Source organism: Colius striatus, chromosome 20 (genome assembly GCF_028858725.1).
Source record: "Colius striatus isolate bColStr4 chromosome 20, bColStr4.1.hap1, whole genome shotgun sequence".
In the NCBI taxonomy this organism is placed as follows: domain Eukaryota; kingdom Metazoa; phylum Chordata; class Aves; order Coliiformes; family Coliidae; genus Colius; species Colius striatus.
In genome coordinates, this window is record NC_084778.1 from 172,827 (window position 1) to 185,647 (window position 12,821).

General features: G+C 42.4%; 1 protein-coding gene across 1 annotated transcript; it reads right to left on the minus strand.

The window, feature by feature from the left end:
- SLC13A5 (solute carrier family 13 member 5) lies at nucleotides 1-12,110 on the minus strand. The gene is made up of 12 exons (XM_010205450.2): nucleotides 11,944-12,110; nucleotides 9,009-9,137; nucleotides 8,277-8,413; nucleotides 7,620-7,834; nucleotides 7,011-7,182; nucleotides 5,757-5,879; nucleotides 5,019-5,231; nucleotides 4,147-4,268; nucleotides 3,745-3,863; nucleotides 2,327-2,488; nucleotides 983-1,120; nucleotides 1-333 (listed from the first exon to the last, which is right to left on the minus strand). Exons 1-12 carry the CDS (start codon nucleotides 12,046-12,048, stop codon nucleotides 205-207), a joined length of 1,764 nt encoding a protein of 587 aa, XP_010203752.2. The 5' UTR covers nucleotides 12,049-12,110; the 3' UTR covers nucleotides 1-204.
- Nucleotides 12,111-12,821: the final 711 nt, after the last annotated feature.

Sequence of the window (12,821 nt, forward strand, 5' to 3'; positions counted from 1 at the left end):
TTACGTAATTAAATGGCACTTTTGGCTCCAGCACGTCCAGAATAGATTTGGTTGGTTCATGCCCAAACTGATGTGTGACTTGTGGAAGGCAGCCAACACTTAACACTGGATATGAAGTGGTGACGAGACTCTATATCAGGCTTTGGGCATCAGCAAGTAGTATTGAAGGTCCTTTGCTTATTTAACACATGAATTCTTCACTGCTCAATGGTTAGTTGTGCTGTTCGCCCAGGTCGGGAAAGTGTCCAGCTCAAACATAGGTCTTCCCCATGTGTTGATGGCCAACGTGACACAGAAGACTCCAATGATGTTCATCACTATTCCAGACCTAACCTGTGAGGACAAAAGTCCAAACCAGCACAGCAAATTGCATCACAGCCACTTTGTACATACACAAGAAAGACACAGGTCAAATAAATCACAGAAATTGTCATTGAACCTGCTGGCCTGTGTTCTTGCTTAGGTTGAAATACTAGAGAACACACTATATAAAGCCTTTGAACACTATGGTGTAGAACTAGTCCAAGAGCTTTAAGGCATGTACCAGTTGATTGTATTAGTTAAAGAACAGCTTCTGGCCCCTCTAAGTCTCCAGTGTTTGGCACTGAACTTGGTGCTGTGTGGTCTGGCAAGCAGAGGACCTGTCTAGGGCAACTGATTGTTACCTTCTGCTTTCAGCTCCAGTGGGAACAAGGCTTCAGCTACACTCGCCAAAGCTCCAGAAGACTGCAAAGCACTAACTGCAGTTTAACCCTTCAGTCTTAGGACTTGTCAGTTTAATTGGACTGGGCTGTAGATCTGCCAAAGCCTTTAAGAAAGGCACTGTACTTCAGAGATGCAAATCTTGATTGCATTATTATCACTTATAAGAGCTCCCTAGAACTTCAGAAATACTTGGCTAAGAAAAATTCAACCCTCACCATATTTCAAGATAAAGACAGCTGAGAGCTTCAGATAAGAGATGAGGCAATTATCATCTTACCATATCCAAAACACGGATGTGGCCATAGGAAAACACTATCGCATTTGGTGGTGTTGCAACAGGCAGCATGAAGGCAAAGGAAGCACTAAGTGTACCCGGCAGCATAACATACAAAGGATGGATCTTAACCGATGTAGCCTGCAATGAGATGGAGAGAATAACACGCTGAAGATGTTCCAAAAGAAAAGCAAAAAGAAAAGCCATTGAGACATACAAGTTCAATTAATTTTCTGGCATTCCATCACCTGAGCCATTCACAAGCATTTTATTCAGAAATTCACATGTGCTTAAAGGTGACTCTCCTCTCATTTCTTGTACCACAATATTGAAAACAATGCCTGATTCTTTCTTGTTGTTTATTTTGCTCTACGGTATAATTTGGAGTTCTGGTCAGATTTATCCAACAATCTTTTCTTTGACCTCAGACCGCACTTTTGCCAGGGTAACATAGGGATGGGAATATAATTACTAGGCATGTGGAGTAATGTCATTACATAAACTCTGTGGGACTCAGAACTTAAGTGCCAATTTAACTCACTAATAGCTCAGCATCTTGATTGGGATACTTTTGCTTTGATGAAATGGTCTAGAATAAAGTGGTTGTACTTTCCAAACTAAAGAACAAAGTAACCTATTTTTTCCATTATGCTACAATTTCAATTCTTCTCAGAAAATGCAGCAAAAATTGCCAGGTTTTCCTCTGTAAGTTTTAAAATTGTTCTGGCTTCCTGTGGAAAATGACACATTTCTAATAATCAGGCCTACCACTTTCTGGTTTTTAGCATAATGCCATGAAGATGAAGGAAATGTTCAAATGGACAAAGTGCTGGCTTTTGGTTCGGTTTGGGTTTTTTGTGTGTGTGTTTTTCCAGTTTTGAGTTGATGGCTGGAATACAGAATGACCAGAAGTAACTGATATTTGTTGATCTGTATTTAAAAAGTGACTCTCAATTCCCTTTTTTCAGGGCCAAGGGACACATCTAACAGAAGGCTTGAATTGGCTTCCTTTTCAGTGAGGGTGCCAGGGGACATGGGACAGGCATCCTGAATTGTCATCTTTCTCCATGATGCTGTTTGTCAAGCTTCAGACATACAGGTAGGGCAGACTGGAGAAAGTTTGTATTCTCTCTTTATGTCTACATGTTATGCTATAAATACAGCCGTGAACACCAGCTAAAAATCACTATACATTATGGTATACTGGCAGACTGTTCCCTTACTGGCTTTCAGATTAACGTTGAAGCAACATTCAAGACAAAAATACAGTGTTGCTTTGCCACTAGAGACTGTTAGTTTAAGTCTGACCTCCCTGTTGATAGGATAACAGGCTGGAAGTAATCTTACCATGGATGAAAAGACAGGTAGGAAGAGAGTGGCTGTGGCAACATTACTGGTGCATTCAGTGAAGACAGCTATAATAAGTGAAAGTACTGTTGCGATGGCCCATGGTGGGATAGATCCTAGTGGAGTCATTTGGTGACCCAGCCAAGCTGAGAGCCCAGAGTTCTGACAAGAAAAAGAAGTAGTTTTCAGTAAGGCTTTGAACCGCTGGGTCATGAACACAGAATCCATGTTATGAGCAATATTCCTACCAAACAATGCTAAAGGACACCTGAATTATAGAAACACTATCTGGGAAACTACAGTGACCTGTCACAAACACTGAAAGAAATTCTTTGCCATCTAGACACAGTACTGAGTCCAACTTTCCTGATTTTTCTGGAATCCAAATACTTGCTCAGACTTTGGTTGCAAAATTATGTGGTTTTACTGAACAGAAGCAATCAGTGCTGAGACAATTGCAAAGGCTTAGTGTATCACTCAGAAATTCCCTGGCACGTTTTTCTAAGGTTTCTGAAGACACCAATGCTGTATGAATGCTCTTACTGTAGGAACATAGACAGCGATTGACTCAAACAGCTTACAATACCTTTGTGTTGATGGCTTCTAATGTTCTGGACCTTTAATATGTTTGTATGTTTGATGTATGTAGTTGAATGTAAGGCCCTAGAGTTTTAATTTGCCCCATGATTTAAAACTACCTAGTCACAAAACTCAGATCTAAATATGAATTTCCCCAAAGCATGGCACTGTTCATAGCTAAGGCTTGGTTTAGATGCAACTTAGCAGTAACGAAAGAAACAATACGGTTCACCTGGAGATTCTTTCCTATTTGGGGAATTCAGATGCCTTTTCTGTGAATTTCTGAACACAGGATCCAAACCAAGGGCTTATGGAATGCAACATATTGCCTGGCAACAGCCACTGACAAGAAGTTCAAGAAACCCCAGTGACACAGTTTTTGAAGATACCTGCACACAATGATTTTTCTTCCTGACCACTTCAGTAGTGGTTTGGTTTAAATTTGAAGACATGTATCTTTAAACAAACTTCAAATGGTTCTGAAAAATCTTACAAATGTTATCTATACTTCTATTTTTCTAGGCGGGCCTGGGATTTGGATTATAACAGAAATAAGGAAAGCTGCATTTCTGATCTGTCCAGCCAGTGAAGATCCCAAACTACTTGGCAGCCTCTAAGAGCTAAGATAAACTGAAGAAATTTGGTCAGAGCACACAAATTCCTGAAAAAGAGGCATAAACATTCACCTCTCCTTCCGATTTTTGCTAATTTGGATCTGCCTCCAGATCTGAACATCTCTACTGGGTTTGGCTTTGGGTGCATGCCCAGTAATACAGAAGTAGATAACAAACCAGGGAAGTTCGCCTTTGAGTCAGAGAAAAACAGATGTTAGGACATACTGCGCTTGCATCAGCCAAAGCAAAACCTCCTCCCAGCAGCAGCACAATGCTCCAGGGCATCTTCCTCTGAACCACATTCCAGTCTAGCAGCGGGGCTGATAAAAATGGCTTTTTTATATCTGAAGTGAGAAATGAAAAGCAGAATATGTTTTAGGAGAGTGAAGACATTTTGTCTCCTGTTCTCTAAGATATTAGGGAAAGACTCAACAGGCAGAGGCATATTACTGAGAAACCTGCACAGAGTAAGAGTACTGCAGACACGTGAGCAGGGATCAGGCAGCAGCCCTGCCTAAGAAGTGAGGGTTATCCTGAAGAACTGTGTGCAAATCCAGTATATGTTTTTGCCACGTTAGCTAGAGCTGGCTAACTGTCTTACAATGTTACAGTTCCTCTTTTAAATACCTTCCTCAGTCTGTTCTGGGTCAGATGTGCTTGGATTCCAACCTATGAATTTGGGTTTATTAGCAGGAAGGACAAACAGTAGCAGGGCAATAAACACAGCGGGAGCAGAATCAGTGATGTACCTAAAGAAGAAAAGAGAATATAGCTTAGCAAATACACATCTTTCTCTGAGAGAATGGCTGCCTTCCAGCATTGCAGTCACTGCTCTTTGTCATCCTATTGTATATTAGCTTGTGCATTAGCAAAATGGGTCATTAGTTCACGACTGAGGATCCTCAGACCTGCCATAACACAGAGTAATATACGAAACTAGCTACAATTGACATTATAACCAGTCACAGATGACAACAGCTCCTGAGAGCCAGGTTCCTCTCTGTGGTGGAGGTGAGATTCAACAGTTGTATCTGAATGAATGATGTGTAAAGAAATGGCCTGAGTGATTGGGCATTTTATGTTCTTAATATGGCACAGACATCATGCAAAGAAGCCAATCAAAGCATTGAATCAATTTCCCAAAGAGTTCTAAGGTATTGTTTAGAGGTGATATTAACAAATATTCAAATGTCACTGCAACTGATCAGAGCTCATATAAACAAAACACTACTGTGTTCATCAGGGTGACTGAGACCAGTATTAAAGAATTTTGTGTTCCTTTAGGAGGTTCCCAGTCTCCAGCCTTCATTGCAATACAAACCGACAAACATTAGATAAACTGATAATCACATGCACGGGTGATATAATCAAGCCCACCAAGCATATGAATCAAGGTAAGGTTGGAATGAATGACTCTACACTCAAAATGGAATGTATGGAGAAGGGAATCTGATTCACAACCAAAAGGGTACAGGATGATAAAAATCCAAAAAACTTACTTTTCTCCTTCTGGGAAGAGCCTGGTGGCCCAGCCTTTTACAAAGCCTGGGTGTCTGGAAAACCACAAGAGAACCAGCAAAACAAACATTAGGAGGACATTGAATTCAGCATATGAGATGGGACCTAATTTCTTCATCTCTGCCTTCAGCACATTATATGCAGCTTTTTCTTTAGCAGTTCTCTCTGTCCCACAGCCCCAGCTTTTCTTAAAGCTTAAAAAAAAAGGGGAGAAGAAAATACTGTAAGTATTAAGACACTAGAGAGAATTAACATGCTTGCCACTCTGAAGCTGTCACTCCTGGGACAGGCACAGGCTACAGCAGAGACCAGGAACAAAAAAATGACAACAGTGTCGAAGTTTTTCATGAGGACATGACAACTCTCACACAAGAATGGATGTATGTCTCTGTCCAGTTTGGAGCTACATGGCATGAAAAAGCAATTTCTGAAACAAGAGTAGCAAAACAGATATACTAGTTCTCCTGGGGTTCACAGATGTGAAATTGAAAAACAAAAAAGGCAATTCTGTCTGACACTAATAATATACAAAGCTTCTGCCTTAGTACAACTCCTATGAACACAAAAGGTTTCCAGACCCCAAAAGTTGCTGTGAAATGGAACTGCACTCTGCTACAAGGTTAGTAACTTGGCAGTACATTTGCTTTATCCAGATTTCTCAGTAAGCTGATCTGCATAAGCTGATGGCTTTACACAATATCATGTAGTTAAATACTCACTTGAGTCCCATGAAGGAGCACTGCAACCAAAGCCAAGCTAGTACCAACATCAGAATCATGTTTGGGAATGCAAACCCAAACCAGGAAGCAAAATTCACAACATCATTATTGTTGGGGTATAACCTGAAAAAAAAAAAAAGCTTCCAGTATCAATGTTGAAATATCTAGTAATCTACTCTCTCTTTAATATGTGCTAGTGACAACCATTGCAAGTATTCATATGCAACATCCATAGTGTAACTGAAGCCAATAGGAAGTCACCTGGTTCTGAGCAGAACTAAAATGATTCACATTTTTCCTTGACCCACATAGGAGCTTATGTTGATATTTTAGGTCTCAGTATGACAAAAACTGCTGAAAGATTTCTCACACATGTAGATACTTTCACTTCCAACATGCCTGCTCATCTATCCCAAAACAGGATGTTCTTTCCTCCTCCTCATTCATTCTAATAAGAGAGCAAGAATTATCTATCCTGAAATTAATAGCTGCACTTCAGCTCACTTCAACTGAAGACAAAGTTGCTACTTGGCTTAAAAGAATGAACCAAGAAGAACGGGTACAAAAGAATGAACATCAATTTTTGTTCTTCCCTGTGTCCCCTGATAACAACTGGAGGAAAAGTATCAATAGCAAATTTCCAGATGGGTATTAAAATCTACAGGTAATGGGGCAGCTGAGACTGAAGTACTCTCAACAGAAGGATGCATTGTTGAGGGACTGTTGTGGAGTTTGCAAAATTTCCACTGTAGATTAGGTTGCATTTAAATCAATTCCCGAACTCAGTTCAGCAAAGAGAGTGTTTTGTGGATAGCCCCTTTCCTTTACAACAGTACCTGTACAATTTCCACAACCACAGCACAGAGGGACAATATTACAGGAGAGGTGAAGCTATTTTTAATCTCCTATTAGAAGAGTTAATCGTGCTTTCTTCTGATGCTCTTCACTGCAATTCCTCTGCTTATGTGCTGCTTTTCAGTCAAAAAAGAGGAGAGAGAAGATGAGTAGCTCATGATCAGTCAGCTGACTGCTGATAACCAGCATGTATTTCCAAGTTTCTCAGAAGACCTATAATACCAGCACAGAGCTGCCTATAAAAGACTGAAGGAAAAAATGAGGCCCATCACTTTACACACACTCCCCACTCCATTCATCAACTGTTATTGCTTATAGTTTGCAAGTGAAACTGTCATCTAAGACTAGTCTGTTGGTCACAGAAACAATAAAGAAAAAGAAACAGAAAGAATGACTTACTGATTCATTTGTCCTTTCAACACCATGTTTGGTCCTGTTCCAGTGAGTGTTGCAGTTCCTCCAATGCTGGCAGCATAGCATATACAAAGTGTCATACCTTTACATATACGCCTCCTCATTTTCTTTTCCTCAGAAGATCTGGGGTCATCAGGGACTTGTCCATTGCTTACGACTAGACACAAAGAACATGACTTGCCTCAGGTAAAGTTAGGGAGGCAGAGAGTTCAGAACAGGGTCTGTAGGCTCAGTGCCTCCAGTTTCTGTATCCCATTTATTTTAACGAAAGTGGGATGCTGAGGGGTTGGTTGGTATTTCCCACACAGTACGCTTTTCACTTCCCTGAGCAGGCATTTAACTCCAAGGAAGCTATGAGAGGATGATCCCAGCTTGAAGGAAGAACATCCCAGCCTTCAAGAGGTGTAGCACTGAGCATAACAAAACAGCAGCCACCAAAACGGTAAGCTATTTTATAAAACCTAAATGTAATACATTTACGGATTTTCAGTCAGGTTACCATCCTCTTTCCTTGGAAGGTAAAGAGAACTCCTTTGAGGTCAGAATGCTCTTGAATGTTCAGTAGAATCGACTTACTGCTGTGGAGGCCCTTACCACACACTGAAGTGGGATCTGATGTATTCTTCTCCTCCAGCTCAATCACGGTATTTGTTTGCCCAGCTGCTTGTTCCATCATAGTCACATCATACTCTGTGTTGTCCATTTGATCCAGCACAGCCTGGACAATGGGAACCATCATAGCAGTGGTGGCTGTGTTACTTATCCACATAGACAGGAAAGCAGTGACTATCATAAATCCCAGCATGAGGCTGAAAAAACAGAAACAGGCGGAGGTGAAAGGAAGAAAGAAAACCGATGCTGCTAGGCTTTGTACAGGCTGTAATTTAAAGTAAAGTCCAGAAAGGGTTGTGTGTAGCATTGAGTAACACAAAGCAGGGTCAGATTCCGTTCTGGGACAGCTCTGCCATCTTCACTGGAGGAATCTCAGAAAGCCATTTAGCTCCTTGGTCTGCACATGATTAAGTTTGTCATCATTTTGTCCCCAATGGCAAGGATCTACAACTTACTCAGATGCTGTTTTTGGCTAAAGGATAAATGAACTGTTGCTGCTGTGAGATTTCGCCTCTGGAAACTGTACATGTGCAGCTAAAGAGGTTCTTGAAGTTTCCGTTCACTGCTGACTGTTAAACATCATCTCTAAACCTCTGCTAAACCGACAGAGGCAAGGAAGAAGTAATGTAATATTCTTACAGTGCAGGTTTCACCCCAAGAATCAGCAGTACCCTCAGCGCAATCCTTTTGTGAAGATTCCAGTGTTCAACAGAAATTGCCACAATCAGCCCTCCAACGAAGAGCATATTTGTGTCATTTAGGTACTGCAAGCACACCTGAAAGACAGAGAAGGTAGGTCAGAGGCTCAAATGTTGCTTCTTGCTGGCTTCACTAGTACATGTTGCCTTTCATCCTCTCAAAGCCATTTACTGCACTGGGCCTCATCCCAACTTTGGCAGAAGGGGCTGTTGCAGCCTAAGCTACCTCCAGTTTCCTGAACCCTTGATCTCCTGTTTAAATGCTGAACTGTCTAGTGCAGGGACTCGTTCTCCATCATGAACCTTCTTTTCGGATCATCAGGAGTTAATAAAGTACAAAATGACAGCAGAGTCTTAAAACATTATCTAAGTATTGTGTAGGTACTAGAAATACTGAGCATCAGAATGGATTTCTCAGCTCCTCAGCATCATCCATGCCCAGAAAAGGACCTTCTCCTCTATCATCTCAAGCCTGATATGCTTAAGATTTTGTGCAAATGTGTATTTAGTTCAGTATCTTCCCTTACAGGAACCATCAGCACTGCTCATTGTGTTAAAAAAATGGCACCACAAAATTGAAGCACTTTCTTATCAGACTTGTTTGCCAAATATTGATATGGGATCACAGCAATGGCTATCCCTGTATCAGATCTACATTGAGCAAGTTCCTTACTGATTTAGAGCTCTGAACTCCAAGCAGAGGGAAAAATACTACAGGCATGAGGGAGGTAACAGCCAGTGGGATCACTTCAGTGCACCAGTACACAGCCATGATGATGATAATATATGCACATTTGGCCTCCTGCAACACAATGGAAGACATATTTAAACATAGACAATCATCCTTAAGGAGAAGAAACATATTGGTAGCTCTCATAAGGGGTCCAAACACTCCATTATCTGTAGCTTAACAAGTTATGCTTGAAATAGGTAGCAGAGACATGAGGATTTTAACTACCACTTTTAAACCTTCCTCTGAAGTCACTTGCATAAAAAGATCTTTTTGACCATAGTGTTTATTCTAATGCATAAAATATAGGGTGTGAGAAAAACAAACCTTTCACAGCTAGGTAAGCACAGAGTTTGCAGTGTGCAATTACCTTGGCACTTGAGGTAAGCAAATTTCACATCCAGGAGCCAAGAATTTTTAATAGTATTTGTAGATCTGGGCATTTCTATTTTGAGTTAATTATTTTCACATGGATGGCCAAATTTCCCAGTGCAGATGATCAGCTTACTGGATCTTAAAGGTCTTTTCCAGACATAACATTTCTACAATTTCTATGATTCTATGACCTATGAAATTCATAAGTGTTTGGGGTGTGTTCAGTAACATATCAGAGCCCATAAACTAGATCACTGAATGATTTAACAGTTCTTAACTTTTTAAAGTAACTCTTAAAGTAAAACTTTTTTTTTTTTTTTGTGACTAAGCATATTAGTTATTTTATTACTTTCCCAAATCATATTGTGCTTACCTACTGAGAGAATTCCCTAGGTTAGAAATGCTGTAATATGTCTCTTTATACTGTTGATCAGGCATTTCTGTAACTAGCCTTCCTTGGTTTGTACTTTCAAAATTATTAGGAGAAGCAAGCATTTATTAGCCAACAGTAAATAGTGTTTTAAAATTAAAATCAGTGTTCTGCAGCTCAGAATTTGCTCATATTTAGAGAATGTGTTTATAGGGTTTTATTCTAATATAACAAATGGGACTTTATTGCAAAAATAAATGGTGTTACAGTGACATTTAAAAATTGACATGAGGTGATGTTTATAAATACGGGTGTGTTTTCCTTCATTTTGTTGCAAAGCTTAAGAACCAGAAAACAGTCTTTGTAAGTAATTTGAACTTCTTTTTTTCCTTCAGGTTGCCAAGAGGATAATCACAGCACAAGTTTTGAAACAAATACTTCTTCAGAGACTAAAAGATATCAGACATCCTATTTCAATCTCTTGCCTTAATAAATATGAAGTGAGCTCATGATACACTTCATGCTGTTCCGGAGTAACTACATGCTAGAACTGATTGTGGTTAATCTGTTGCCAGCAAAAAAGACAGATAAATAACCCTAAGTGAACAGAATTCACAGTACAGAAGAAATACTGGTTTTGCACAGTTGAAAGTAAATAATTCACGTGAAGTTCAAAAATACAACCATGCTTATAAATTAACCTCAACAACCAAAGCTCTTGAATTATGCATCTGTATCTATGCCTGTATCTATCTGTGATTTCTGGGAACTGTCATAGAATATTTCTTTGGTGTCTCTGTACAGTTGACAGAGCTGAAAAAGCAGCCACTGACTGAAATGTTACTCCCTGATTGTGAAATATTGTAATTTCCCAGATCAGATTGATGACACAATATTCCTACAAATAACAGAAAACTGAAGACATACTTACTTTTTTGTGGAAATTCTCTTTCCTACTATTGACCAAAGCAGTGCCCAACAGTCAGGAATTCCTTTCTATAATAAAGCACCAGCATTTAACTGAAAGATTGGGCTGCTACTACTTAAGACAGGTAAACCAGAATGGCTGTCAATTTTCTCTATAAATATTCACAATATCTTCCTGTACTTTAAAATATATTGAGCAATACAGGTTGCTCAGAAGAAGGGCTGTTTTTAGCATTAGAATAGCCTCTAAAGCTCTAATAGGATAAAATACTGTAAACTGAACTTTTGCATTTTGCCAAGAAGGCTACAAGACATTGAAGACCAAACTCTTCACTGAATTATTCCAATTTTATGATGGTATAACTCCACTGACAGCAAAGGAACTGTGCCGTCACCATCACTGGAGTAAGATGGAAGTGAATTGGAGGATATTACATTTGAAACTGCGTTACAATCACTGCATAACACACAATGTGCAGCTTCTGACTGCACCAATGATGAAGAGTGCCATTCAACAGCACTCCTCAAAGTGTCTCAGACCCTCAGCAGCAGAGTGAGCTGACAAACACAGAAAGAAGTCCTGTCTATTGGTACAGTATCATCATTACTAGATAATGTAAGACACAATTCTAAATGTGCCGGCCAGTTAGACATGTATTTCTCTGGCCCCAAAAGAATTGCATCTGGTTTGCAAGATGGGTTGGGGCTATGGGAACCTCAGGTTCTGGCAGTGGCACAGCCCTTAGGATGAATAGAGATTGCCACAGAGCTGCTTCTGCAAGTTCAGCTGCCTAGCACAAGTGTCTGAAGATCATTTGGGAGTGAACCCTGCAACACACACTCGTGGGACCTTGGGCTGAGTACCTAATTGAGCTGTGCAGAAATCCTTTAGGGACGGCGCAGCAGAAAGGGTCTGCTTCAGTCCACTGCTGGAAGTGGAACTGCCTTGGCAGGGATCGAGCAAAGGAAATGGTGTGGCAGGGGCAAATGGGGTGGCCAGTGCTGTTGGGAGTGTTTGAGGTACGCGTGGCAGGCAGGTAGGCTGGGTGTCCAGCAAGCCTGTACAGGGCCATGTGCAGCTCCCTGGGACAGAGGCTCTAGGGTAGCAGGGCTCAAACCTGGGGGGCAGAGGGGTGGGCTCCAGTGGGGTAGCAAGGGCCGGACCTGGGGGGTTTTGTTCCCCGCGTGGGCCCCACAGGCACTTACCCGAGTCGCCACAGCGACCGGCAGCGGCAGCAGCAGCAACGGTGTGAGGAAGAGGATGGCGAAGGATCGGTACCTCTGCAGGGGCCGCAACCACGTCGGGGCCATCTTCTGTGGGGATACACGGTCAGGGCGCGAGCAGGAGCAGCGCCCGCCGCTGCCGCCTTAAGTACGGGGCGGCGGGCGACACGACCCGCCCGCACCCTGACGGGACACCGGGCTCGCTCCCGCCCTGCCGGGGGCCGCCCGCTCCAGCCCTGACGGGACACCGGGCTCGCTCCCGCCCTGCCGGGGGCCGGGCCGCCGAGGAGCAGAACCGATGCTGACGAGGAACGAGCGAGCCGCCGGCCCGGCGCCAGCCCCCTGCCCCGCGCCCGTCCGAGAGGCTCCCGTCCGTCCCCTCGGCCGGCGGCAGCAGCCCTGCGGGACACGGTGCCGCTACCCGACACAGATTTCCTCAGACCGACACACACCAAGTCGGAATGCGCCGCCCCGCTCCATCTTCTGGGCGCCGGGACATACCGCGCGGGGCTTCCCATCGCCTCGTTCCTTGCGACCACCTCTGTGCTCGTGCTTCTGCAGACCCACCTCCTTAGTGGCTGTTTATCAAGCGATCTCACCAGGTGTGAAAATGTTTTAAGGAAAACCTCCCTGCTCACAGTGCCTACAGAAAGTTGTCAGTAAACGCGGATCCTCACAATGCATATTACCATGCAGGGACCAAGGTGCTGACACACAGCTTCTCTCGGGTGCTTGGCTTTCAGGAGGTGCTGCTGATGCCGAGGGAGGATCACCTCTCACTCGTTTACACAACGGTAAGGAAGGACTAAGCTCCTTTAGGGAATGAGTATTAAAACCACAGCGGGTGTCTCCCCAACACA

Bases quoted from the DNA above. Each gene is read 5' to 3' on its own strand.
- SLC13A5 (XM_010205450.2), bottom strand. From the start codon at position 12,048: ATGGCCCCGACGTGGTTGCGGCCCCTGCAGAGGTACCGATCCTTCGCC. The intron at 7,835-8,276 runs GTAAGAATATTA...CTGTTTTTTCAG, and splicing joins CTTGGGGTGAAACCTGCACT to CCTCATGCTGGGATTTATGA. The intron at 334-982 runs GTAAGATGATAA...TTGTCCTCACAG, and splicing joins ACATCCGTGTTTTGGATATG to GTTAGGTCTGGAATAGTGAT.